The sequence below is a fragment of the Sciurus vulgaris genome (genome assembly GCF_902686455.1).
Source record: "Sciurus vulgaris genome assembly, chromosome: 14".
Classification (NCBI taxonomy): Eukaryota; Metazoa; Chordata; class Mammalia; order Rodentia; family Sciuridae; genus Sciurus; species Sciurus vulgaris.
Genome location: NC_136475.1, coordinates 93,317,774 through 93,343,938, shown reverse-complemented (window position 1 = coordinate 93,343,938; position 26,165 = coordinate 93,317,774). Strand labels below are relative to the sequence as shown.

Sequence of the window (26,165 nt, the reverse complement as noted above, 5' to 3'; positions counted from 1 at the left end):
TAAAGGGTCATCTATTCCTGGTCACTTGCTCACTCATTCAACAAACTACCAGTATGTGCCCAGCATGCTCCAGTGTCTTCAGATACATCAGTAAATGAGACAGAAATTCTGTATCATGGAGCCTACTTACCAGTCACAGAAAACAGATAATGAAACACATGCATATAATATTTCCAGAAATGCTAAGTGCTCCAAAGAGAAGGTGGTATTTTATTATATTAAGAAGTCAGGGGCTGGGGTTGTGGCTCAGTGGTAGAGTGCTTGCCTAGCATGTGTGAGGTACTGGGTTCAATTCTCAGCACTGCATATAAATAAATAAATAAATAGTCCATCAACAACTAAAAAATCTTAAAAAAAAAAAAAGAAAAAAGAAAAAAGAAGTAGTAGCAGTAGTCAGAGGCTGGGTACACTGGTGCACACCTATAATTTCAGCAACTCGGGAGGCTGAGGCAGGAGGATGGTGAGTTCAGAGGCAGTCTCAGCAAATTAGCAAGACCCTGAGCAACTAAGTGAGACCCTGACTCAAAAACAAACAAACAAACAAAAAAACAAAATAGAAAGGACTGGGGATGTAGCTCAGTGGTAGTGCATCCTTGGATTTAATCCTGAGTACAAAAAAAGTAAAAATAAAAATAAGTCTTAAAAGGCCTCACTGGTAAGGCACATTTGGGGAAGAAACCAGAAAGAAGCGAGAGGAGGTGTGTGAATGTTGAGGATGAGGATTCCAGGTACAGGCGACAATAAACAGTGCACCCCTGAGCAGGGCATGCCCGGCAGCAAGACCACAGGCTGGAACAGACTGACCTGGGGACAAAGGCATAGAGCTAAGGTGGGATGTGGGGCCTGCCTCCTAAGCCAGGGTAGGAACCACAGATTTCACTGTGAATGAGAGGAAAGTCACAGCAGGGTTGCCGAAGTATCACTCTCGCTCCTGCCCACACACAGCGGCAAGGGCAGGAGCAGCACCACCAGGCAGGGGCAACAGGGGCATGGGGGCGCTGGGGTGTACCCTTCGTCAGTTCTGTCAGTGGGCTGTGGGATCTGATGGGCTGCCGTAGGGTCCACGAGGCAAAGGGGTCCAGAGCATCTGAAAACATTTTTCTTTCATTGCCTTGAGGTCTATCCAAATGACGCGTGGTACCCAAAGTCTACCAAGCATCCTGCTTCTCATTGTGAACGCAGGGTAAAGACAAGTGGTCAGTGCAGACGACTTCAGACTACACGTTCTCACACAAATGAGTAAGGGACCTGTGTGTTTATTTCTTAACACCAGTTCTACTGCTTGCTGCCGGCCAATTACAAACCACAGCAAATGAAAAGAAGAACCTGGGAGGAACGGAACAGTGTTCTTGAACATGCTATAATCCTTTTCTCTAAATACAACAAGCTCTCTCTTAAAAACACACTCTGGACAAGAGGAGCGTGTGTGTGTTATGTTTACTTAAAAATAATCAACGAACAACACAATACATCCTGCCCCCTGGCACTGTTGAGGTGAAAAGTCAAAGCTCCTTTTCTAATTTTTTCAGAATTATTTTTCTACATTTAAGTATATGGAATCATTTTTTAAAACAGAATTTCAGCTTTGTTTTTCTCTGAACTGTATTTTGTTTAGTTTTGTATGCGGAGCTGAGGATGGAACCTAGTGCCTCATGCATGCTAGGCAAGTGCTCCACCACTGAGTCACAATCCCAGCCCAGTAGCTGGAACCTCAAATATTTTCCCTTCAAAGTTCAAAGCTGATGGGTAAGAATGTTTCCAGCAGATTCACTGTTGGCTCTTCCTATGTAATGTCAACCCAAAATGCTCTCTCACCGCACCAAACACTGGACAGGCACCTGCAATCTCATGGAATAAGAGCGGTCCATGTCCTCGGGCCACACAGCTCTACTCTCCTCATTGATCCTTTCCAGACAAACCTGGGTCAGGTGGCCAGAGCACGGCTCACTCACCAAGCCACACTGCTGTCTCAAAATTTGCAAGGCAGGAGATAATGCTTAACTGGGAAACTTGCTGAAATAACTGTGGCTCAAATGTCACAGTGAACAAGTAATTTTATGTACTGACATAATCTCTGCTATTAAAATGAGGACTTAAGCCTAACTGTAATACTTCTTCATGATATTAAATCAAATATTCGCTCTTTCATTCCATCAATATTGACTTGGTATCAACTATGTGTGGTCTCAGGTTAGGATTTCTCAGCCTCAGAATCACAGACACTTTTGACAATAGTTTCCTGTTGTGGGGACTGTCCTGTGCACTTAGAATGTCCGACAGCATCCTTAGCCTGTACCCACCTGAGGTCAGTAACACCACCCCTCCCCAGTTGAGACAATTCAAAATGCCTCTAGACCTCGTCAAATGTCTCTGGGGGCAGAACCACTCTCCTTAGTAAAGCACTACTTAGGTGATAGGTTTTCAGGTGACAGGGAGAGTGACAATTAAAATAAATATGCTGTGTAACATCTGACAGTAACATACATTATGAAGAAAATCAAGGACATGCCAAGGGCTACAAAGTGAAGGGACGGAGGGAAGCAATTTTTAATGCGTGGTCTGTAGAGTTGAAGCCAGGCCTGGTGGTGTGCACCTGTAATCCCAGTGACCTGGAAGGCTGAGGCAGGAGAACACCAAGTTTGAGGCCAGATTTAGCAACTTGGCAAGACCCTGTCTCAAAATAAAAAATATAAACAGGGCTAGGGCTGTGGCTCAGTGAGAGAGCACTTGCCTAGCATGTGCAAGGGCCTGGGTTCGATCCCCAGCACCGGGAAAGAAAAAAGCGCGTGGCAGAGCTCTGGGTTCCCGCTGGGCCTCACGCGCTGTGGTCGGGCATCTGAAAGTGAATTCTAAGTCACGTGGAAGTCACTGGAGGTTTATCAGGAAGGCACTAACAGAACCCAAAGCACGTGAAAAGGGTCTCTGGCCACTAGAAGGAAAGGAAGCTACAGAGGGCAGGAAGGAAAACAGGGAGATGAGTTAGGAAAGGGGGAGCCTGCCAAGCGGACACGAGGGTCTGGGCTGCGCAGACAGCAGTGGGAATGTGAGGTGTGGTCGGCTCAAAAGGGCTGGCAGAGCAGATTTGTGGTAAGAAATCGGGAGTCTGCTCACATCCCCCTAAGCCACCAGTGATAGAGGGGACTGTGATTAACCACAGGTGAGAACCAGATGGGTGGGGAAGGAAGGAGGGCAGAATCGAGAGTTCTGCGTTGAACATGCTACCAGCACCAGCTACCAGCACCAGCTGCTGGTGGAAATGACAGTGGGCATACCAGGCTGGGGCTCAGGAGAGACAGCAGCATGCAGAGTGTGCGTGAAGAAGCTGGGCTGCGTGTGGACACCCGGGAAACCAAGACGTTCAGGTCTGCACCTGGGAGTACACCAGGCGTTCACAGCAGGGCAGTGCACTCAGCAACCAAGGGACAGGGATGGAAGAGGAAAACCCAAAGATGCAGTACCCTGGACAGCTGGCAAGAAAAACATCTCACAGTCAGGGGTCAGCGGGCACCAATGAAATGTGCTAAGACTAAGGGCGACCTGGAAAGAATGGGGTAAAAAACCTGTCTGCAGGGGCAGGAGAGGGAAAGGGCCCGGTGCTGAAGAAAAATCCAAGAAGCAGGGAAAGGGGCCAGGTGCTGAAGAAAAATGCAAGAAGCAAGCCTCTGCTGCTAGTGGTGGGGATGAGCCCACACCGGGAGAAGAGAAAGGAGGAAGAGCGCAGAGCCGTGCAGAAGGAAACGTGGGTTACAGCCACTGGATACTTGGCACAAGCAAAGAAGTAGAGACTTTATGGCGGGTTTGGACAGGTTAATGGGGTACTGCTTCTGTTTGTCTTTGTTGTTGCTGTTTCTGTGGTGCTGAGGATGGAGCCCTCACCCATGCTAGCCCAGAGTTCTACTGAGCCACATTCCCAGCCCATCTGGGAGGCTTTGGGATTGCAGAATGAAGTAGAGTTGCTTTTATTTCCTCCGATAAAATGAAATTTGGAAGTACGGGGAGAAAGGAGACTGTACACTGTTGCAAGAGAGTGAGGGAACTATGGAAACGCAGCAATACTGCTGGCGACAGCAAGGCTGGTACTTGAAACCTGGGGTAGCAAATTCAACCCACAGTAGCTACAGTGCAATGTTTCCACTCAGCTTCCCTCCACTGTTCAGGCAGGTGGAGAGCTGAATTTAACTAGGTTTGGGGATCTGCCAGGTGGCTATTCGAGATGGAAAGGGGAAACAGAGCAGAGGAACACTGGACCAAGAACGTGGAAAGGTTGAAGAACCAGATCCATTAACCCTCCATCAGTCAGCACACTCAAGAGGCTATGAACTGGTAACAAAAAGAGAATATCAAAACACAACAATTTTTTTATGCTGATATATACTTTTCTTTTTTTTATTTGTTCTAATTAGTTATACATGACAGTAGAATGTATTTTGACACAGCATATATAAATGGAGTATAACTCCTCATTTTTTCAAATGTACACAATGTAGATTCACACTGGTCATATGATCATATATGCGCACAGGGTGATAATGTCTGATTCACTCTACTGTCCTTCCTACCCCACACCTCTTCTCCCCCCTTCACTCCCCTGTCTAATCCGAAGCACCTCTATTCTTCCCTAGTCCCCCACCCTTATTGTGAATTAGCATCTGCATATCAGAGAAAACATTTGGCCTTTGGTTCTTTGGGACTAACTTATTTTGCTTTGTATGATGTTCTCTAGTTCCATCCATTTATTGGCAAATGCCATAATTTCATTCTTCTTTAAGGCCAAGAAATATTCCATTGTGTAAATATATCACAATCTCTTTATCCACAAAATAGAACATTTTTAAAGGTGGAAGAAACATTAGAAGAAACCTAAGGTGTGCTCCTTGAGATCAAAGGTGAACTAACTACTGCCACAAATATCATCTCATTCTTCTAGAAGATGTGTACTTATCAGTTGCAGATTTAAGAACAAGTACTCCACAGGAATTTTTTCTTTAACTAAAATGAGTATCTGATCTCTGATTATATTAGACTGAGAAAGACCTTGCCAGACATTAAGCTATTCTTTAGATTACCCTTCAGGGTATTGGTACCAAATGAAGAAGCAACCTATGCCAAAATGAATTCCTCAAGTAACAATAAGCAAGGCTGGAATGGGGTCTCTATTACTTCAAAACATGGCATCTGTGTGCTGTACTGAGATATTCTGGTCTCAGCCCAATGCCCGCTATCGATGGTGGCTAAGAATGGTGGCTACAACTATGACCAGTACCTACTACATGGGTGACATACTATCATCCTGCCTTAAAGGAACTCAAGAGTCCCAGAGACAAAAACTTGGCAGATGGCCTCCTTGTCCACTCCATGAATACCCAGGCAAGGGTCTAGGGGAGCTAGTCTCACAGGGCAAGGTCTTAGTGGCAGGGAGGTAGGAGAGGGAGGCAGCCTGGGCCTTCCTGAACTAGGCACATCTAGAAGGATCAAGAAGCCTTGGCCACATGAGTGGCCCACTGTCCTAGGCAGAGGTGGCCCATGAACCTGGCAGGACATAAAACAGAGACACATACCTTACAGCCAAGCCCCTCTGTGATGGAGTCAGTTCTTCATCTTTTCGAAACATCCCTGAGAAACAAAAATTGGTAATTTTATCAATTATGAATTCTCACAAGAATGGCATTTTTCCCCACTCACACTTACATCACTTGAAATTCATGCTATATTCTCAATTTAACAATTGTCCCTTTCTTTCTCATGGCAACAGTTTCAATCATGTGAAAGGACCATCATGTAATCCAACACATCCAGGTCTGTGTAAGATAAACAGCACATTGTCAGGAAACAAAGCCACTAATATGACTGCTCTATGAAGAAAATTGTTGTTAAATTTAAAAATTTCCAAAATGCTAGTACTTTTTTTTTTTTTTTTTTTTTGCGGTGCTGGGGTTCGAACCCAGGGCCTTGTGCTTGCAAGGCAAGCACTCTACCGACTGAGCTATCTCCCCAGCCCATGCTAGTACTTTTTAAACTTACAAATGTATTAATTCTTAACAGTAAATGCTATGACTTTTCAAAAAAGGGGACTTTATTTTTTTTTAATGATTGATGATTTAAATAACTAAACATCAGTAAAGCAAGGAATAATTCCCTTACTCCACATGACTCCAATGAATGGAAACTGAACTCAAATACTTCATGTTCAAATGTATATTTATTCTTCCCAAACAGGAGGTTATTGCTATGACTACCTATAAATTTACTAGGATCCCTAACCTTTAAAAAATATATACCCTAAATCCAATTTAAAGACCCAAGGGGGACTAAATTAAGAGGCAAATAACAGACTTAGGAAATATTTGCAGCAAATATGATACAATGCTAACATCCCCCTAAAAATCCCAACCAAACCAACTAAAAAACATCAAGGCAGACAAACATGAAAACAAACCACAAAAGAAGCAAGCATTCGATTAATGCATAAAATGCTACTTTCGTGATTAATCATGACGGATTTAAAAGCAATTTCATTAACAATGAAAATGTGATCATAACACGATCTCAATTATGTGACACATTTTTGTTATTATGTATGTATACAAAACAAAGATGAGAAGAAAATTGTTACTGTCTTTAAACACCCCAGGAACTATGCTAGGGGTAAAAGCAGAGGAAAAGGAATTCCCTGCTTCTGCAGCACTTATATTCTGGTAGGAAGAAAGAGTATAAGTAAATAAATGAACTAAGAAGAACCCATATCAGCTTCCTCTCCACCAGCAGAGAAAAACACTTAGAATTTTTGTTTTCAGACTCTAACCAAAGGACTCTAAGCAAAGGAAATAATCAAAGATGTGATCTGAAATGTACCAAGAATCATCACAGCCTTATACATAATAGAAAAAAGAAAGAAAGAAAGAAACTACCTATGTATACAACAATTAGGGAACGGGCAAATACTTGTACATAGACTTTTGACAATTATATAAAAAGAAAATCAGGTTTCCTAACTGGAAAACATTAGTAAAAAGCAGCTCTGGCTGAGGAGCTTTGGGGAGAGAGACACAAAGGATCATTATTCTTTTCTTTGAACTTGTTAGTATTTTCAAATTTCCTTCATTGAACATACACCTACTTTTTGTAATCAGAAGGAAAAAAAAAAAAAAAACTAAAACTGAAGACAAGAGAAAGGTAAAGGGTAGTCAGGAAGAAGCCCAGAGGAAGATTACTGGGACTTCTACAAATTCTGCTTTCTTTCCCCACGTCAGAAATATTGCTATTCATCATTTTCTTAAAAACAAAAAGAAACCAAGGTGGTCTCTCTAGAAATGAAGATAAGTACTTTTTAGGAAAACAGCTTAACATTCTGTGGGAAGGGGTCACATTCCTTTTACCAGAAATGGACCATGTTAATAGCTCCATTATGAGGCCGAGCTAGGCGCCCTGTAACCAATCTTTTCACTGTTTGAATCAGCATTTCCAAGCCTTTGGTATGGGTGGGCTTCTGATCAGTTTAGTCTGCCTTCCTGACCACACAGGCTATTATCACTTTTGAGTAGTAAATGAGCCAAGGAAAGTAGCATGGAGCTTGAAGGAGATTTTCATAGAACAATTCTGTTACAAGTTTCCCTGTACAACAAACTCAGCCTCCCCTCTCTGTTCAGAATTTGGGTATTTAAAATAGAATGACCAGAAACAGATTAAAGACAAGACATTAGTTTTTAAAGCCAGAAGTCAAACCAAGTACAAATCATGCAGCCCAGCATCTGATAGGACAAGGCTCCCCACCCTCCCACATCAGGCACAAGCCCGAGCTACGCTTTGGTCCTCCCATGAGGTGCCAGAGAAAGCAAGTCACACACTCCTACAACCAGGCAACAAGCCAGACTTCAGGATAACACACTACTACTACTTCCCATCGTCCACCCTGAGGCCTCAGCTGTGCCCTACACACACTTCAAAACCAGAAGGGGAGGGAGGGAGGCCTGATTCTGAGAGGGTGATGAGATGTCTCAAAACCATGCCTAGAAGTTTCCAAGACCGAAGAGCACCTGCTTCCTGAAGCTGCTTGTGTGAGCACTGCGCTGTGGCTGCAGCCACAGGAGTGTCCAGGACAAGCAGAGGAAGCCCACAGGCTGAGCCTGCTGTCCTTTGAAGGCCTGCTGGTAAGAAGGTTGACCCATGGCTAAGGTGGGCACTTAGCTGGCAAACAGTTCCCACACCCATACAAATGTTCTTTTTTGCCAGGTGCAGTGGTGCATGCCTGTAATTCCAGCGACTTGGGAGGCTGAAGCAGAAGGATCACAAGTCTGAGGCCAGACTTAGCTAATGAAGCCATACATCACTTAGCAAGACCCTGTCTCAAAACAAAAACTAAAAAAGGTCTGGGGAATGTGGCTCAGTGGCAAAGTGCCCCTGAGTTCAATACCCAGTACCTAAAGGCGGCGTGGGGGCGGGGATAAGTGTTGCTCATGCTTGACAGTTTGTGCCAACAAGACTGGTTTAGCCCTGCTCACCCTCTGGGTGCCTACGTGAGAGGCCTGGAAAAGCTCTGGGTGCTGAATCACTGGCGAACTCCGGGCAGAACACACTCCTCGGAATTGCTGTGACTGCGGCTGGGGACTCAGCACATCCTCTGGAACTTCACTGGGGACTCCTGGAAACCTGTGCCTCTTCCTCCAGACGACACTACAAGTCCTTTTGTCTTTTACCAACTTTGCCTGGAATCTTCACTGTAGCAAACATCAGGCGTAAATTCAATGACATGCTGAGCTGCATGCATCACCCAGTGTGGGCTGGGGGTCCCTGACACACAGATGAGGAGGCCCTCCTTTGTAAGACTGCTGAGGGCCACCCCCCAGCCCCCGTGAGCATCAAGTGGCAGGTATGGATGTGGCAGGGCCAGTCTGAGAGACCGGGAGACGAACCAAGGCAAACTGCAGGAGTCACCACTTTGAAGTTGAACTCTTCCACTAGCCAAGGCTAAACAAGATCTAAATTGTTCCAAAGAAACAACTCCATTTAAAACTATTTGAAAGAACAGGTCACAAAGTAAGGTTCTGCTGTACTTTTTTAGCTGAGTTAAATGTATATCATCAAGTGCTTCTAAACCAATAAAACTAGATCCCTGATCCATGACTTTCCTACATTTTCCTTCCGGATCCTGGGCTCCATTTGTCATCAGCAGGACTCCGAAGTCTCAGCACCTAAAGATAACTTAAAGGTTCATGACTGGTTTAGTTCCTGGGTCTGGAGAGTCCTGCCCACTTCACTGTTCAGGATGTAAGAACTGTGAGACAATAAAAATCAGCTATAACCATGGAAAAACCCTCCAAAATGGACCGTACGATGAATCTACACAAGAAACCTGAAGAGGACTGTGCCACTCTCCAAGATCATCTCTACCTCAGGTGTCACTGCCTCTATGGGGACTTGGATGCCAGTTCTGCTGCTTCTGCTTCAGGTGTCTATGTGAGAAGGCAGAGGCAGGGCTGCTGTTCAACATGTACACTTGATCAAACAGGTGTTTGAGATTCTTAAAAGTAACCTCTTCTCTCCCTCCATTCTTCCAAAAAGCTAAGGAGCTAATTTTGCTTGTTAGTAGCAAAAGGACAGAAGGGGCACATCCTGCCTTTCCTCATAGCTTTGCCAAGGCTGAGGAGAGGAATGCTAGCTGCGGTGGGCACGGCAGCGCCCCGCGTGGCCTTCCAACAGGGATGCTCCTTCCCTCGCTAAAGAAACCAGACCCTAAATTTCATGATTCAGAGTCCTGACTGTTGTCATTTCCCATGGCTACATGTCCGTTCGAAATACAATATGTAAGTGCTACACTAAAAACATACGTAAATAAGTGCGTACGCACTGCAAATACAAAGTGGGGGCGGGGGGACACAAAAATCCTAATACAAATTTAAGGCGGAGATGAAATGAGTGAACTTGGAGTTAGACCAGAAGTCTCTTTCCGTGGTCTTGTAGTTGTAGGTGGACACAATACCTTTACTTTACTTATTTATGTGTGGTGCTACATCCACAGTCCTTCCTTTGTATTTTAAATTGTCGCTAATGTGGACCAGAAGACTCGATCTGCGGCTTCACTTTTTGTTGCTGGACTGAATTGAAACTCCAGGTAGGGCTGGGAAGCAGCTTCAGCACAGCCCTTGCGGGCACGGCGGAGCTCTGGGTTCCATGCCCAGGACTGCCAACAAACCCACAGAGCAAAACAAAGCCCCGAGGGAGGCCAGCCCACTCCAGCAGCCAAGACCTCCAACACCCACCTCGCCCCCAGGGCTGGCGCTCCACAGGGAGCAGAGACCAGGCTGGTATCTCAAGCAAAAGACCAATCGAATGGGACTATTTTCAGAAATGAAGAGTTAATTTCAGAATTCTTACCATCATGAATTTCGTAAGCCAAACTGGTGATCTTCTGAGTGATGATCATCATCGGGCTATGACGAGACAAAAGGCAGGAAGTTTAAATGAGGAAGGTCAAGGGGAGTTCATGCATTCCTCTTATATGACTGCAAAATTGTGACATTTCTACCACAATGCGGATTTCAAACCCATGGGTCTTCTGTCTGTGAGCCAGTGACCAGGTCCTACCTCTTCATTTCATGCCCCAGAAAAGGAGGCCCTGAGGTCACAAGTGCAGGGCCTCAGACACCCCCTGCCTCTTGAGACCCAGCACCTCCTCAACACACCACTGCCAGCCCTGCCTTCAGCCCTGGGGCGGGATGGAAAGGTCGAACACACAGGCCTGGGAGAGGAGGAAGAGGCGGAGGAGGAGGAGAAAAGGAAGGTGTGAGAGAGGTGGGGAGCCAAGAGCACGGGAGACAGGAAGGAAGACCGGCTGGCCACTCCTCCGCTCTAAAAGCAGGGCGTGCTGGCCGCAGGGACCCGAGCTTGTTTAAAGAGGACTTCAAAATCAAGTTGCAAGCAAGACAACGGCAACATTTCCCCCACGTTTTATGTGTTCTAATTAAATGGATAATTTGGAAAGAAAAAAAATCAGCTACATAAGAAGCAGAAGCACAGGAGGGGGCTGGGGGTGTGGCTCAGGGGTGGCGTGCTTGCCCGGCAAGCAGGGGGCCTGGGTTCTCCCCAGTACTGCAGATGCACTGAACCTTAGGTTATTTGACTTTGGAAAGGGCAGGGAGGAGGGGCAGGAAAATCGTGTTTTGCTTGGAGGCAACCTGTGTGCCTGCGGGCCTGGAGCACTACCCCTCTCATAGCATCCTCCCAGCAGAGAGCGAGCAGACGCACCTGCACCAGTCAGGAGGGGCAGGGAGCTGGCCCCACCAGGGGGAATCTGCTCTTCCCATCTCACTGCTCAGAGCAGAGTCAAGCCAGTGTCGCTGGTCACCTTTGGCAAAAACTGGTGTCTCTCAACATGGCAAGAGAGGACACGTTGTCTCACAATGTCACCCACAGAGGCAAGGGTGTCCCACCTCCAGAATGCAGACAAACCGAGGGCCTCTGAGCACAAGGCTCTTCCTCTGCACCTAACAGGCCAGGGAGGAAGCAACTCCAGGACTTAAGGAAGGGTACTTTTCTTGGTTTCCTCGACAACTGATTCTTACATTTAGACCACACACTCCCCAGAAATCACCCCTCAGTCAACCTAATCCCTCACTCCTCTGAATGGCGCATTGCCTTCAGGGCTCTGCAAGACCATCCTTCTGACCTTAAGGACCGTAAACCTGCCCCACCACTTACAGCCCCCTGGGAGAAAAGCATCACTTTTCTTACCCTGCATAATCCTCCCCTTAGTTTGGCTTACCAGTGAATCATGAAAGTCATTTCAGTCTTAAAGGCTAATCCCATGTCACCTTAAAACATAATTAACTGATTACTAAATCTACATCAACTCAGTGGCGTGTCAAGCTTTCAGGTGTCGTACGTGAGACGCTCAGCAGACACAGGCTTCCTGAACGTTTGCCTTCACTGTCCCCACCTGTGCTCTCTGCACCTTCATGAAACTTCCATTTCACCAGGTGCAGGGGATGCAGGACCTCAGAATATTGTGCTGAACTGGGAGAACAGATGGTACAGGATGCATGTGGGTTTCAAGAATCATGCTCCCTCACAGAGCTGGAGCGAAGGCAGGGAGCAGACCCGAGGACTCCAGTCGCTCAGGCAATGCGCTGCCTGCCCGTGGGCTACACAAGAGCTGCCTCCCCTCCTTTGAGTCTCAGCCTAAGTCACTCTGTCCAAGAGGCCCAATGGACCACTGTCAAACAGCTCCCTCTGCACAGATGTGCGCGCACTCACACTCTCTCTCTCTCTCACACGCACACACCTTTCATTTCATCTCAGCTTCTTGTCTCTTTCTTTCAGGGTGTCTTCCATGTTCGTAGTTCTTGTATTCATTACATTACGATGGTTGGTTATAAAGTGTCTCCCTTCTTCCTTTACTTATTTATGTTTTTGGTGGTACTGGGGACTGACTACACAAAGTCACATCTGTAGTCCTTTTTTAAAAAATTGTGAGCCAGGGTCTTGCTCAATTGCCAGGCTGGCCTCAAACTTGCAATCCTCCTGTCTCAGCCTCCCGAGTAGCTGGATTACAGGGTACACCACTGCGCCCAGCAGTCTCTCTCTATACAAAGTTCATGAGATGGGGAAGGTAAATATCATGTGACTGAACCTACAGCACACAGCACTGCCTGGCGCAAGAGATGAGGTGAAGGAATATTGTAAAAATACAAAATGAAGTGAACCTGCTGGGTGTCCAGTCGAGATGTTTCTCCTGCTACGGGCGGTGACAGTCCTCCACATCTGTTCACTGTCATCACTGAAAGCATCTGTCATACCAAAGTAAGATCGTTTACTTCTGTTACCACAAAAAAGTCATGAACTACTCAATGGCAGGATCGCTGCCTCGTCTCTGTGCCTTCAGAAACCGACACGTGATGTGCAAAATATGGCCTGGTTTATCACTCGGTCTCATCGTCGTTTCTGTTTCCTTTACTGGTGATTGTCAGCCCCAAACGTTCCCTTTGGGTTTAAATGGGTCCAACTGCCTCTGGCCCACCCTGTCTTCGGGGGGATGGTGACTAAGAGCAGAAGGGCAGAAGGCAAACTCACTACCGAGTGACCTCGAGGGAGTAAGAAAGGGAAGTCACTGTGGGATGAAGGGGCTGCCTGCAGTCCAGAGCGAGCTGCAGGTGGGCAGAAGACTCCGGCGCAGCACACACCACAGAGCCAAGGGACCACGTGGACCTGGCCCCAACAGCAGGACCCGCCGGACAGGGGAGCAGCCCTCGGGGAAGTCAACCCACTACCCACAGAAGCAAGCTGCAGTTTTCAACAGCGGAATCTGTTCCGAGGTATCATTTCCAGGACAATCAGAGTGGCTGTCACAAGTACTTCACTCTCATCTTCACCGACACTTGAACTCTCCACTGGCTTTGTATGGAAAACAAATCTCTACCCCTAACCTCTACCCCTTCCCAGGACCCAGGAAAGTCTGAGACAGCTGCCCGTTTCCCAGGGGAAGATGGAGCCAGAGGGCAGGCAGTGGGAGCAGAAGGCTCCAGGGGCCAGCAGAGGAGGCGTCGGACGGGGCTTCTTCCTTCTACATCACAACACCTCTGCACCTAAGTGGCATTGTAGGTATTTCCTTCCAGGGAGACTCTGCTAGGAATGTGGGAAAACATGGAATCTAACTAGTCAAATAAATACTTAAACTAATGGAACAGTTTCAGCTAATACAAAATAAAATACTCATGTGAAGAATTTTGTAACCCGACTTTCTGAAACAAAAAGGGCAGAGGGTTGTAAAAAAGTTAAAAAATATTTACACATTGTCCTACGAAGAACAAGTAGGGCAGAACGGGCCCCATCCCAGTGGACACTCAGCTGCCGTTAAACACTACTGGAGAACGAGGGGCTAAGTACACGCATGCTCCTGAGGCTCCGTCATCTCTCCCGACTGCCTACTCGGTGATGCTTGAGTGTCAATCCTACAAAGCCTCTGCAAGGGCCTACTAGGTAAGTGACGGCTTCACACCAGAACATCAATCACCCAAGCCCCAGGAAAACTGCAACTGGACAGCTCGCTGAGGGAGCAGTCCAGCACTCATGCCCCTGCTTCCTCCCTCATTCAGAAAATGAGTCCTCAGTGGGCATTTAAGATGCACCAAGCACGTTCTAGGCTCTGGAGACAGAGGGAACCAGACCAGGTCCTTGGTGTGGGGAAGAGCAGGGGAGAAAGACGGCTTGTACAGGAATAGGCAGGGGACCACGGGCATGCCAGATGCTACCCCGAGACGCATAGCAAATCAAAACAGGGCCCACAGGAGGGAGTGCGACGCAAGTGGGCCCTGGCCGCACCCAGAGAGTGGCTGGTAACAGAACAAGCCTGGACACCCAGGACAGAGCTCCCAGGACAGAAGCGAGTTCAGCCGCCCATGGACACAAGTGCAACTGCACAAGGGTTGTGGAGGACAGGCCAACTAAGACAGGCAGCAGAAGAAAGAGCTGGCGGCTTCTGCAGGCACGGTGGCGTCAATCTGAGGCAGAAACAACGGAATTGACTTAGGCCATGAGTGACTAGGTTCTAAATGAAACATTCTGACTCGGGGTTGAACAAAGACTGAGGGGTAGAGGGCAGGTGGGAGGGGACAGTGGCTCAGACCAGGGGGACAGCACAGGTGGTCTGCAGCCAATTCCAGGCATGTTCTGAAGGTGAAGACGCAGGGCTGGATGAGGACTTGATAACACATCTGATGCTGGCTTGACACCCGGCGCCACCAAGGGTTTTGAATAAGGATACTGACTACAAGATTGGGGCTGACCAGGGAGGAATGCAGGGAGCAGAGACCACAGGGAAGGGATGCCAGCTGAGCAGTGTGCTCCGGGTGAGATGCCCACAGGACCCACAGGAGGACACGTGGGATGTGCTGAAGAGGCAGCTGGACACCGAGGTCAGAAACACAAACCCCGACTGCACCCTCTGCCACTGTGGAAGAGGGGCCGTTGTTCAACGTTCTCACAGCAGTCCTGGTCTATGAAAGGGACTCGCAATGCCACTGTGGGGTCCAGTGAAATGGCACTGTGACAAAGCCTCAGACGGTGCTGCAAAGCGCTAGCCCACTCCACAGTCAGGCCTTCTAGTACATGAGGGAACTGCCACCAAGTGCCAGGCCCCGAAGGGACACAAGCATCATGTGGGCAGCACTGCTCCTGCAGAGGCTTCCTGCCTAGAGCGGGATCAGCAGGCCCATGAGCACAGTGGCCCCCTCACCCTCAGGTACGACGTTCGTGGTTTTGATTACCTAATGCCAAACAGTCTGAAGATACCAAATGGAAAACTCCAGAAACCCGCACTTCCTGAGTTGTAAACTGCATGCAGTTCTGCATCACATGATGAAATCCTGTGCCCTGCCTCTGTCTCGCTGGGGTCAGGAGCCACTCCTGTCCCTGCTGCAGCTACCACCCATCTCCAGTCCTGTCCTGGGCACCCCAGTGCTTGTGCCTGAGGACCTCACTTCACTGGACAACGTCCCCAGGTGCACAGGTGATGATGTGAGAATTCCAGACATGCCCAAGAGAAGCTATGAGGCGCTTCCCTTCGTGAATGTGAGTGTTTATCATGGCTACGCGAGTACAGGAACAGGCACCGGTTCAGAGGTCTGGTGCCACTGTGGTTCCAGGCACGTCCCGTGGGTCTCAGGTGTGCTTCCTACGGGCAAAGGGGCTACTGTGCCCGTACTGTGCCCATACTGAGCCGAGTAGGACAGCTGAAATGTGCAGAGGTGAGGGAAAGACCACACTGAGAGCCAAGGGGGGAACATCTCAAGTACGTTGTCTAATTCAGTCCTTCAAGATCTGGGAGGTCTGAACAGGCAGGTATGGCCGGAAAGCTGAGAACAGGGTAAACAAAAGTATTGAAAAAGAAAGAACAGAGGGGACAGACCTGTGCACCTGGGGACGTTATCCAGTGAAGTGAGGTCCTCAGGCACAAGCACTGGGGTGCCCAGGACAGGACTGGAGATGGGTGGTAGCTGCAGCAGGGACAGGAGTGGCTCCTGACCCCAGCGAGACAGAGGCAGGGCATAGGATTTCATCATGTGATGCAGAACTGCATGCAGTTTACAACTCAGGAAGTGAGGGTTTCTGGAGTTTTCCATTTGGTATTTAAGAAGCACCGGATTTTTTTTTTAAATTAGAGCATAATGTTATACGTAGAAGTTGGGTTCATTTTGACAAAATCACACATGCAAGGAATTTGATTTGCTGCATTTCACCCCATTTTCCTCAGCATTGTGTATTTCTAACAGATGTTCTGCTACACTGCTCTGTGAACATACGTGAACTCAGAGGAAGAGCCGGGCATGGGTGGGGGACAGGTCGTATCTGTTTACCCATGGTAACCTGAACTCCGTTAGCAGCAGCTAGATAGGATGGTTCCTATAGCCAAATGTAGGTCAAGGGGCTGGGAGACACTTCCGTAGGATGAACTAGGTAGGATAGGTGGAACATCACGGTTTGCAGGCAGCTGAATAGTCTGGTCGCTCTATTTACAACAGTCTCTGGGCTCACGGTGAGGGAGAGGAGGGTTACAAAGAGCAACAAGGGGCCTTTGTGACTCCTTTCACATAAAGCGAAGAGGTGCCTAAAATGAGACTCTGAATCTGAATGCAGCTGAATAAAGGGTGACAATCACATCTGCAGCTCTGGTGCCAAAGGGCCTGTCATTGCATGTGCTTAACAGAACTGTCACCTACAAAAGCACCTACAAGAAAGCAACCCCCCCCCCATTCCCCAAAGGACAGGCCCAGCTAAGCAACAGTGCGTCACTTACTGAGCATCTGCTACTGTCTGCTTGGCTCTAAGATGGAGTGTTGATTTGAATGGAAAATTATGCCACATATAATTTTTTTGGTAGACATATGACTTACTTTGGTATGCCACATATAACTTTTTTTTTGGCACCACAGAAATCAACATATTTCAATCAGAATTCATTATCTTTCTGCCAGAAAAACCACTCTTGCCTCCATCTACATTTGTCTAGGATCTACCTTTCCTTCTTCCTTCCTAACGTCCTCATGCACTTCCTGAGGAACTGGGCCAGGTTTTCCCACTGACTTAGGATCCCACCATTACTATTCTGTATTTGTATTCTTAAATCCCTGGGGGTCTCTGCTTCTTGGCCCTCATTCTGGCGTCTTTGATCTATCTACTCCTATGTCAGTCCCATAATATTTGAATGACTTCCATCCTTTTTTTTTTTTTGGTGGGGGGCGGTTCTGGAGATTGAACCCAGAGGTGTTCTACCCCAGCGCTCCATCCCCAGCCCTCTGTATTGTGAGACAAGGTCTCGCTAGGTTGGCGAGACTGACCTCAGATTTGCAATGCACCTGCCTCCTCTTCAGAGTCACTGGGACTACAGGTGTGCACCACTGCACCCAGCTTAACAACTCTTATTTTAGACAGTAGCATTTACCCTTCCAGACAGACCTTTCCATCAGTTTATCTCGTCTCTGTTAAAACCCTGACTCACTGTAGTCAGTGTCAGGATGACTAGAGGAAAATTACCATCCTTACAAAAGTGAATTTTACTATTCAAAAATGCACGGATTGATTTTCAAGTTAGTGTTCAATGTCCTAGAACAAAAGTTTTAGTTTTCACAGAGATCCTGTTCATTTTTGGTGAAAACACATATTCTTAGATATTTCATAGTTTTTATTGCTTCTGAAAACTATGTTTTCTAACTGGTTATTGTTGGTGTAAAGGAAAGCTATTTGTTGTTTTATATTTCTCATATCTATTTCCTAAGGCTAATGTGAGATCTAACAATTTCAGCTTTTCAATCTTTCCACAAATAGAAACTTCTGTTGAGTCCCTTTTAGGGGCTGGGGTTGTAGTTCAGTGGCAGAGCACTTGTCTAGCACATGTGAGGCACTGGGTTCAATCATCAGCACCAAATAAAGTTAGTGTACCCATCTACAACTAAAATTTCTTTTTAAAAAAGAGAGTCCCTTTTATATAATCAACATTTTAAATATATCCTGAACGTAATAGTATGTGTGCACACCTCTTGCAAGTAAAACTGTCCAAGACAAGAGCTTCCATGCTGGTTCCTAAGCAACACTTGGGCTTCACTTCTTGTGCTTTCTAGCTTCAGAGCAGTGGACAGCTTAGCACAAGAGATGAGCCTCATTACAAATCCTGCCTTCTTTAGACACCAACACTACTTTGAATAGCTACGATGTTTACCCGAGTTGGGATCCAGTTAGGGCCTCTCCTGCTCACGGGTTCTAATAAGAGTCCCCAGTGCCTGAGTACTTCATCCAGGGGGCATCTCTGCCTACAGGTGGCCCTTTTCTCTCCTGTGCCCATTTTTGAACAGAGCAATCCCTCAGACACAGTTCAGTCAGCATGGCCTTCTGCAGCTGATTTACTGTGTGTAATCTTTACCGGTTCACTGAAATGTTTCCTCTTCATGGACAAAAACTGTACTCTAAACTGGAGAATCATAAACAGGTTGTCCTAAAAATGCCATGCTATTTTTCTTGCACATACTCATGTATTTAAAATTACATTTAAATATTTGAATGAAATTTAATTTTCCAACAAAATACTTCTAAAGTCACATCAAATACAGATGTTCTATCAAAACGCACTGTGCGCTTAAAATGTACTGCCCTCCAATTTATGGGCCCATGTAACCAGTGTGTTCCAACAGAACACGAGCTGAAGTAAGCAGCAAGTGTGCTCTGCCGGATCCCAACACACCACCTGCCCCCAACTTAGACAAGTTGCCAGAGAGCCTGAAGGAGGTGGAAGTACAAGAAAGAAGGGGCCTGGTCCCCAAAATGACTGTGCGGAATTGAAGCTCCCTCTTCTGGGAACTGTGACGTGAATGAGAAGTCAAGTCTTAGGTTACGCCACTGAAGTTCCATGGCTGTTTAACAGCAGGAAGCCTATCACTGGCTCGTACGGTGAGATATTAGGTGGAGGATTAGAGAATGACCAGAGTTTGGAGTAGCAGGTGAGGGAAATAAAAAGGGTAACGGCTAATGTCAAAATGAAAAAAAGGTAGTGAGGGTCTCTCAGGACTGGTCGCACAAGTCTGTATCAGCAACAACCCACATGGTTCCACGATTGATCCAATCGGGTTACGCTAAATTACTTTCACATCTGGTGATTTTAAAAAATAAAGCAAAAAGACTTTGAAATGAAGTATGTAGAATCCTGAAATATTAACTAGGGAAACCCTGAACAGATGGGTTGAAACGAGACTGAAGGACTAGAACCTCGGAGGCTTAGCTCCTCTCTCTCCGGCCTGGAGAACTTACTGTGGAGCCCCAGGACTCAAGGCTGGAAACTCACGACTGCACACAACTGTTAGCTTCAGCTGCTGCAGTTAACATTTCTATTTTCAACATTCATAAACTTAGTTGAGAATATTCTTTTCGTTTCTATTTTATACTAAATATCCAATTTATTTCTCACTTATTACAATGCGAATATTCAAAGCTATGAATCTATCTTTCAATGGTTTTCCTGCACTGTTCAGGCTTTCCCATTTGTGTTTCTTCCCTTTCCTACTGTATTTTCTACTTTTTTCCTTAAGTATTATTACTAATTCAATTAAATATTTAATAGTACCGTGTGCTACTGCACTAAAGGATATAAGATGAACAAGGGCCACATATTCTTAGGATTAAGTTTTGTAGTGACTGGATTACTTTTGAATTACTTCCTAATTTCATTATACTATGATGACAACATATGACCTCGGTTACTTCCTCAAATTCACTAAGATTTTCACAATGACTCAATAACTGATTCTGTTTGGGAGTTCAATTATTTTTTAAATTTATCTATTCATTCATCCATCCATCTATCCACCTATTTATTTTGTGAGGCTGAGAACTGAACCCAAGGGTGCTCTACCACTGAGCTACACCCCAGCCACTTTATTTTTTGAGACAGGATTTTGTGAAGTTGCCCAGGCCGTTCTTGAGCTTGCCAGCCTCTCTCTCAGCCTCCAGAGTAGCTGGAATTCCAGGCTTGGCCACTACACCCAGCCACAACACAATTTCTTTGAGACCACCTATTATCAATAAGAAGACTGCTAGCCTCTGTTCTCCTTTTGTACATTCTAGGCAGACATCACAATTTCACTCAAAATATTGCTAGTTAGTTGGTTTAATCAGTTTCTGAGTATACTGCATCCTTCTGTTTTCACTTGGTTTTATCTGTTTTGGATGCAACCTCCTTTCATTCAAGACTACTTTTAAAATCTGTACAGTAAAACCCACTTGGTCTCTTTAAGGAGAAAAAGATGTCTCTTCTTCTAAAATTCTTGTTTCACAGGAGTGATTTTTCTCATCCAATTTTGGCCCCTTCCCACTTTTTCTCCAAAAGTATTATGACTTATTTTGCCTTATTTTTTCCAATTTACTTAATCTTAAATTGGATTTATTGCTCATTATTGTGATATCTGATGACTCAAGACTGACATAGCAGGTCTTCTGTACCTTGTTCAATGGAGAAAGCTGTCAGGCCCAACATAAAGAACATGGAGGTTTAAAATCCCCACCTCCCCGCCTGGCCCTTGTGCTGTAGGTGACCTATCACACTCTATCAGCTAATGAGAGGACACAGACCTACCCGGCCAGGGAGGGAATGAGCCCCTCTGAAGCAACGGAAGCCTGAAGTCACCTCCACTAGTGTTGAAACTACTGCTGGGTGAATAGAGGGGAGCGGGAGGGGGGGGGGAGGCCGAGCAGCCAGAACACAGGCTCCAGGAGAGCTGACTTACAGTGATCACAAATGACTGCTGAGAGTTCCATCAGAATTAGATGCTTTCAATATCAGAATGCTATGTAAGAAATTAAAATGCTATATATTTAGAATACTTATTTTGTGACATAAAGTATTACAAAGAAACCAATTATGGTAAGAAAAACTCTAAATTCATAAAGGAATTTTCAACTCAAATGTTTAATAATAGCTTTTCACTGGAACTAGTAAATGCAACTATATTTTGTGTTTATTTTAACCAATAGTTACAAAAGATAAAACAGACTGCTGAATCGAAGTTTTAATCTTACCCTGAAAAATCAGCAGAATATTGTCCATAATCAAAGATATAGACTCTAGTGATTTGGCACACTGTGAGGTATCCCAAAGCAAACACAAAACAGTATCTGGAAAATAAAAAAAGCCAGATTAGTGATAATAAAAAATTCATTTAGTTAAAGAGTACATTTTAAAGTAATTTACTAATTAAATGATATGGTTCAACAATTAAATCTTACTAGATCTACTCTCAAGTAACTTTTTCTGCAGTATTGGGGACTGGGCCCAAAAGCACTCTACCAGGAAGCTGTGTGCCCAGCCCTACTTTTGTTGAAACAATGTCTCACTAAGTGACAAAGCCTGGCCTTGAACTTGTGACCATCCTGCCTCAGGCTCCTGGGCTGCTAGGATTACAGGCTGATTACAGGTAGGCACAGCTCAAGTAATTTAATAAATTAAGAAAACTCTTCGCTAGTGATCTGCTTCACTAGTTATCTGTTTACCTGGATACATCTTCAATGGTAAATGCAATCACTTGCTGCCTTTACTCATTTCCTCATGAAAGACATTCACACATCAAATTACATATTTGAAAGTTATAATCACAAGCATAAAATTGTAATTATTGATATCTACTGTGTCTAATGATTCCTGTATTCTAGAAAACAACCTTTAGCACAAAAATACTTGGCTCAGATATACATTAAAACAAATTAATACAAGTCTAAAAATGTCCTCGGTAATCTAAAATCATACGTCTTTGGTGTGAGTCAAGTGGCATTTAGCCACATTTACATGCATGAACACTTAGTAGTGACTTTGAGAAACTTTTTAAGATGCTTGGGTTGGAGTTATAATAACGGTCTGGAAATAATTCACATAGCAACAAAAGAGAGAAGGAACATATTCTAGAATACATAACACTCTACAGAATAAAGGATGGGATTCACAGTGACGCAGGCTGCAATAAAATCATGAGCCAACAACATGAGTCGGGAGAGGAAGCTCTGCCTTCACTCCACACTGCAACAACAGACACAGAACAAAACATAAAATACAAACCGGAAAGTAGGGATTGTGGCTAAAGATTCAAACGTTCTCAATTCAGGAAGAACTTTTTAAACACACACGATACAGAGAAAAAGAATAGTAATAATATAATAATATAGTGAAAAATTAAAAAATAAAAGCTTGTCATATAGGCAATTTGGGGAATTTTATAAAAGTGTTTTTTCAAACTCTGAACAAAGACAAAGGGAGGGCAGCTTCCCAATTCAATGCTTACGAGTTAAGGAACTCACGATCGCTGTACCTCACCAGACAGCCCTGCACACGTGCGGCCATCAAGTGCTGGGAAGCAAGCATCATTCCAAGTGTGGTCACAACATCTCCCACCTTAGTTCGCTGAAAGCTCGCCTACTTCCCCACAAGGGGATGGTCTATTTCTCTGTCCACTTCAGCCTGGGCCAGCCTTCTAACGACACTGACCACACTACAGGAAAACACACTGTGCATTCCACCTGTGGCCCCAACTGGCCCGGCAGTGCTACTTCCTGCCTTCTGGTGGTCAGTTGTTGCTGAGAGCAGCGTGACGCTCCTGAGACACTGCACCTGGAGGTTCTGCCACGTGAGAATGGAGAAGGGGGAGGGGGACAGACACCAGGTGGGGGGAGCTCCAGGCGCCAGGTGGTGAGCAAAGAAGTTGACCACACAGGAAAAAGAAAGGCCCATGCAGCTGACTTTCCTGAGTTCCGGAACCACAGAACCACAGGCAGAACAAGACATCAGCACGATTCTAAAGCCACTGTGCTCTGCTCTGGTGACAGTGCCATAACAGACTGTGAAGAACTCTGGAATCTGTAACAAAAACATGAAAGGCAGCTTGGGCTTAGGGACTGGGTTGCACTTAGAGGCAGGAAAGTCCCAGGACATGTGGGTTTAGATGGGAAGGCCAGTGAGGGAACTGCCAGAGACTAGAGCAGGGCAGCCCAGAGGAGACTTGAACCTGAGCTGGCTTCTTTCAGATGCAAAGCTATTTTCATTCATCATTTTCAGATGAACACACAGAAAGTAAAAATGAAGTGTGCGGGTTCTGCAGAGGACACAGAAAAACAGGAAGGGCCCTTCGAGTCAGCAAAAATATTCTTAGTCAAGGTAAAGACAAGTCAAGTGTCATCTCTGATGATCCCTCATCAAGACTTAGAGGCACACCTTCACAGAATGTCTCCAGGATATGCCTTGTCAACCACCTGTTAGACAAGAAAGTCCCCCCAATCCACTTTTATTTATTTTTCATTGCTTTCAACCCAGTGGGGTACAGCATCATAGACTCCTTGTGCAGTGGCCCTAGCATTATGAAAGGTGGCTTTGGAAGTTAGCATGAACCACACCACAGTTTCCATGGGCACAAGTTACCTTTTCCCAGATAACTCTTTTTTTCTGGCTGGTCACTGGGAGTCACTGTGTTGTTTTTAAACACATCTCCTGCCCAAGTACAATTCAATTTTACCTCAGGCCTCACACCTTCAGTAGTAGAAAGAGCTGTGCGCGCTCCCTTTGGTTCCAGAGTTCTTGCTTACAGCCAGCAAAAATGGCCTTGCACCCCAGCCTTCCAGTCATGAGAAGTCCTGTTCCCAGCAAGCTTCTGCAGGCTCCAAGAGGGCAGGAAAAGCAAAAAGAAGGCCTTTCAAGAACCTGAAGGGTACTGTCGTTCCTGGGCACTCTGACTCTCAGCCCGCAGTGGAAAGGAGACTGACTTAGAGGTTTATGAGTGTAGTCTCAGTCTAAAGTAGTGGATTATAATTAGATGCATGTGAAGCCCACAGGTTTTTTAAAAGGCATTATATAACATTTCAAAACAAAATGAGAGCTTTACGTCCCCAATTTTCTGCTGGTATGTGGCAGGTTAGAAGACCTATTCAACTGTAAAGCTGGTTAGTTATTGTGAAAAGGGAAGGAATCCACATTTGTCTGGATTTCACAATTGCTCTGAGCCAGTGATTGATGGCACCTTCCATCCCCACCTGCTCCGAACAGAAGATCTTCGGCAGTTACCCGCCATAGCTCGCCACTGCATACCAGGCAACTCCTCCGATGGGGAGCTGTGCTTGAGTTCCATCCAGAGTCTCACTCACACTCGACTGACTGACAAGATGGAGCCTTTGAGCCTGAGGCAGCCATGAGACGAGACTCTGGGGGTCCTGGGAAGAAAACGTGTGCACTTTTCTCACAGTATGTGTGTGGACTGTGGGGACAAGGACAGACTGTCTCTGAAGACTGCTGCCACCCACGACAACCTTCCTGCTGCTCTTGGGGTATGATTCTCTTCTCGTTCAACCTATGAGGGACTCAATAACGTGGTCTGCCAACAGAATACAGTGAGCATTTAGTTTCTGAAATCGTAAGGCTTTGCCCTAGGAAGGCTTGTGGCTTTCCTCTGGTCTTCCTGAAGGCCCGGCCCTGAGTGCTCTCTCTCGGAGCCCTGGCATCACAAGTGAGAGGGCCAAGGCCACATGCAGAGGCCACATAGACGTGCCAGTCAACAATTTAGCAGTCAGCAACCACCCAGCCAAACATCAGCTCAGCCATACGAGGAAACCACGGTGGATGTGAAGAAGTCAAGCTTTCAAATGGCTGCAGCCTTGGGCAACACTTAACAGTAGCCACATAAGACCCCAAGCAAAGCACTCACGGAACCAAGGAAAACCCTGTTGTTAAAATAATCAGATATCTCAGTGAAGTGGATTTTATAAATCAACTATGATACTATGAGAGGACTAGTACTATATATCTATCTCATCACAGTGATGAGTCAAAGGAAACATAATAGATTAGAATGGCATTTATGAATATTCAAACATGTCTCAACGTAACAAAGTACTAAGTGACCTAAGGGGAAAAGTCACTTCCTTAAAATTTAAAAAAAAAAAGCTATCTGAACATTCAGTATGGTGCCTAGGACGGGAGCAGGAGCCACGTGCTGGTGAGGCAAGGGGTGGAGTGTGCAGGCACAGCTCGGTCCCGCTCAGGCTGCAGACGCAGGCAACACTGAGGTCCAGTCTCCTGAGGCTGGCCTCCAAATTTAGCTTCTCGATCCTAACTGAAATCCCAACATACTTTTGGTGGGGCCTAACTAGCTGATTTCCGAGGTCCTCTGGAAAACTAAACAAACATAAGCCAAGGAAGACTTGACCTAGCCTAGCAGATAAGAGAATATGCCATGGTGATTTATAATGTAGTACTGTTTCAAAAATAGATCAAAAGATTGAGCAAACAGGAGAAAGTTCAGAAAAAGACTCATTGTAAAATGAAGGGCCTGTTTATTTTAATGCTGGCACATTTAATTAGTGGGAAGATGGATGAGGTTAAATGAGGTTAAAAAATTAGCTCATATTTCAGAAAGTTTCCCAGTTCACAACATGCACACATGCAAAAACAATCCAGTAAGATTATGGAAGATCCAAGTGTAAAAACAATTCCTTAAAAAGTAAACTATTAAGAAACAAGAAAACACCCTTGAATTCCTAGAATGGGAATAACTTTATAAGCCCAATAACAATCACAACTGCTTGAACATAAAGTTTGACATAAACAGAAACTTCTAGATGACAAGTGACAAAAAGTTAAAAAATTATTCACTATATATAGTAGGTTAATGTTCTTAAAAAGTTTTGCAAGTCAATGTGAAACAAAGTGAGAATTCAAGTGAAAAATGGATGACAACATAAAGAGAAAAATCATAGAAGGAAAAACTGTAACCACCAGTTCCTTTAGAAAAATAAAGGAAATGCAATACAAGAGTTATCAGTAAAAGCCTGGAAATGCATATTAGAATGATAATATCTGTCCCATGAAGGACTGGCAAGTTAGAGCACTCACCATCCCAACTGGCTGGGGAGACCGGCTGCTCCAACACAGCTAGCGGACCCCACTGGAACAGCCCCTTCTGGGCAGGCATCTGCACAATACATTAGAATTTGCATATGTTCTCCAAAGTGCCAACTTCACTTTCTTATTTCACTTAATACACTTACAACCAAGCTTACTTACAAAGATTTAAAATATAATGGTGGAAATACTACATAATGATTCGCTGCTAAGAATTTTTTTTTTCAAACTTTGCATTTAGGAACTTAAAGTAGTTTTA

The 26,165-nt window shown here is 45.5% G+C and overlaps 1 protein-coding gene across 8 annotated transcripts in view; it reads right to left on the bottom strand.

Annotated features, from left to right (window-relative positions):
• Positions 1-26,165, bottom strand: part of MBOAT2 (membrane bound glycerophospholipid O-acyltransferase 2) — a 133,868-nt gene that overhangs the window by 24,702 nt on the left and 83,001 nt on the right. For 5 of the 8 annotated variants that reach the window (XM_079110966.1, XM_079110967.1, XM_079110960.1 and 2 more), the window contains 3 exons: positions 21,052-21,147; positions 10,372-10,427; positions 5,559-5,613 (listed from right to left, as the gene is read on the bottom strand). In XM_079110966.1, the coding sequence (XP_078967092.1) occupies positions 5,559-5,613; positions 10,372-10,427; positions 21,052-21,147 (207 nt within the window). Of the gene's footprint in view, positions 1-5,558; positions 5,614-10,371; positions 10,428-12,698; positions 12,783-21,051; positions 21,148-26,165 lie in introns of those variants that run through there. The other 3 variants (XM_079110961.1, XM_079110964.1, XM_079110965.1) reach the window with 2 other exon arrangements.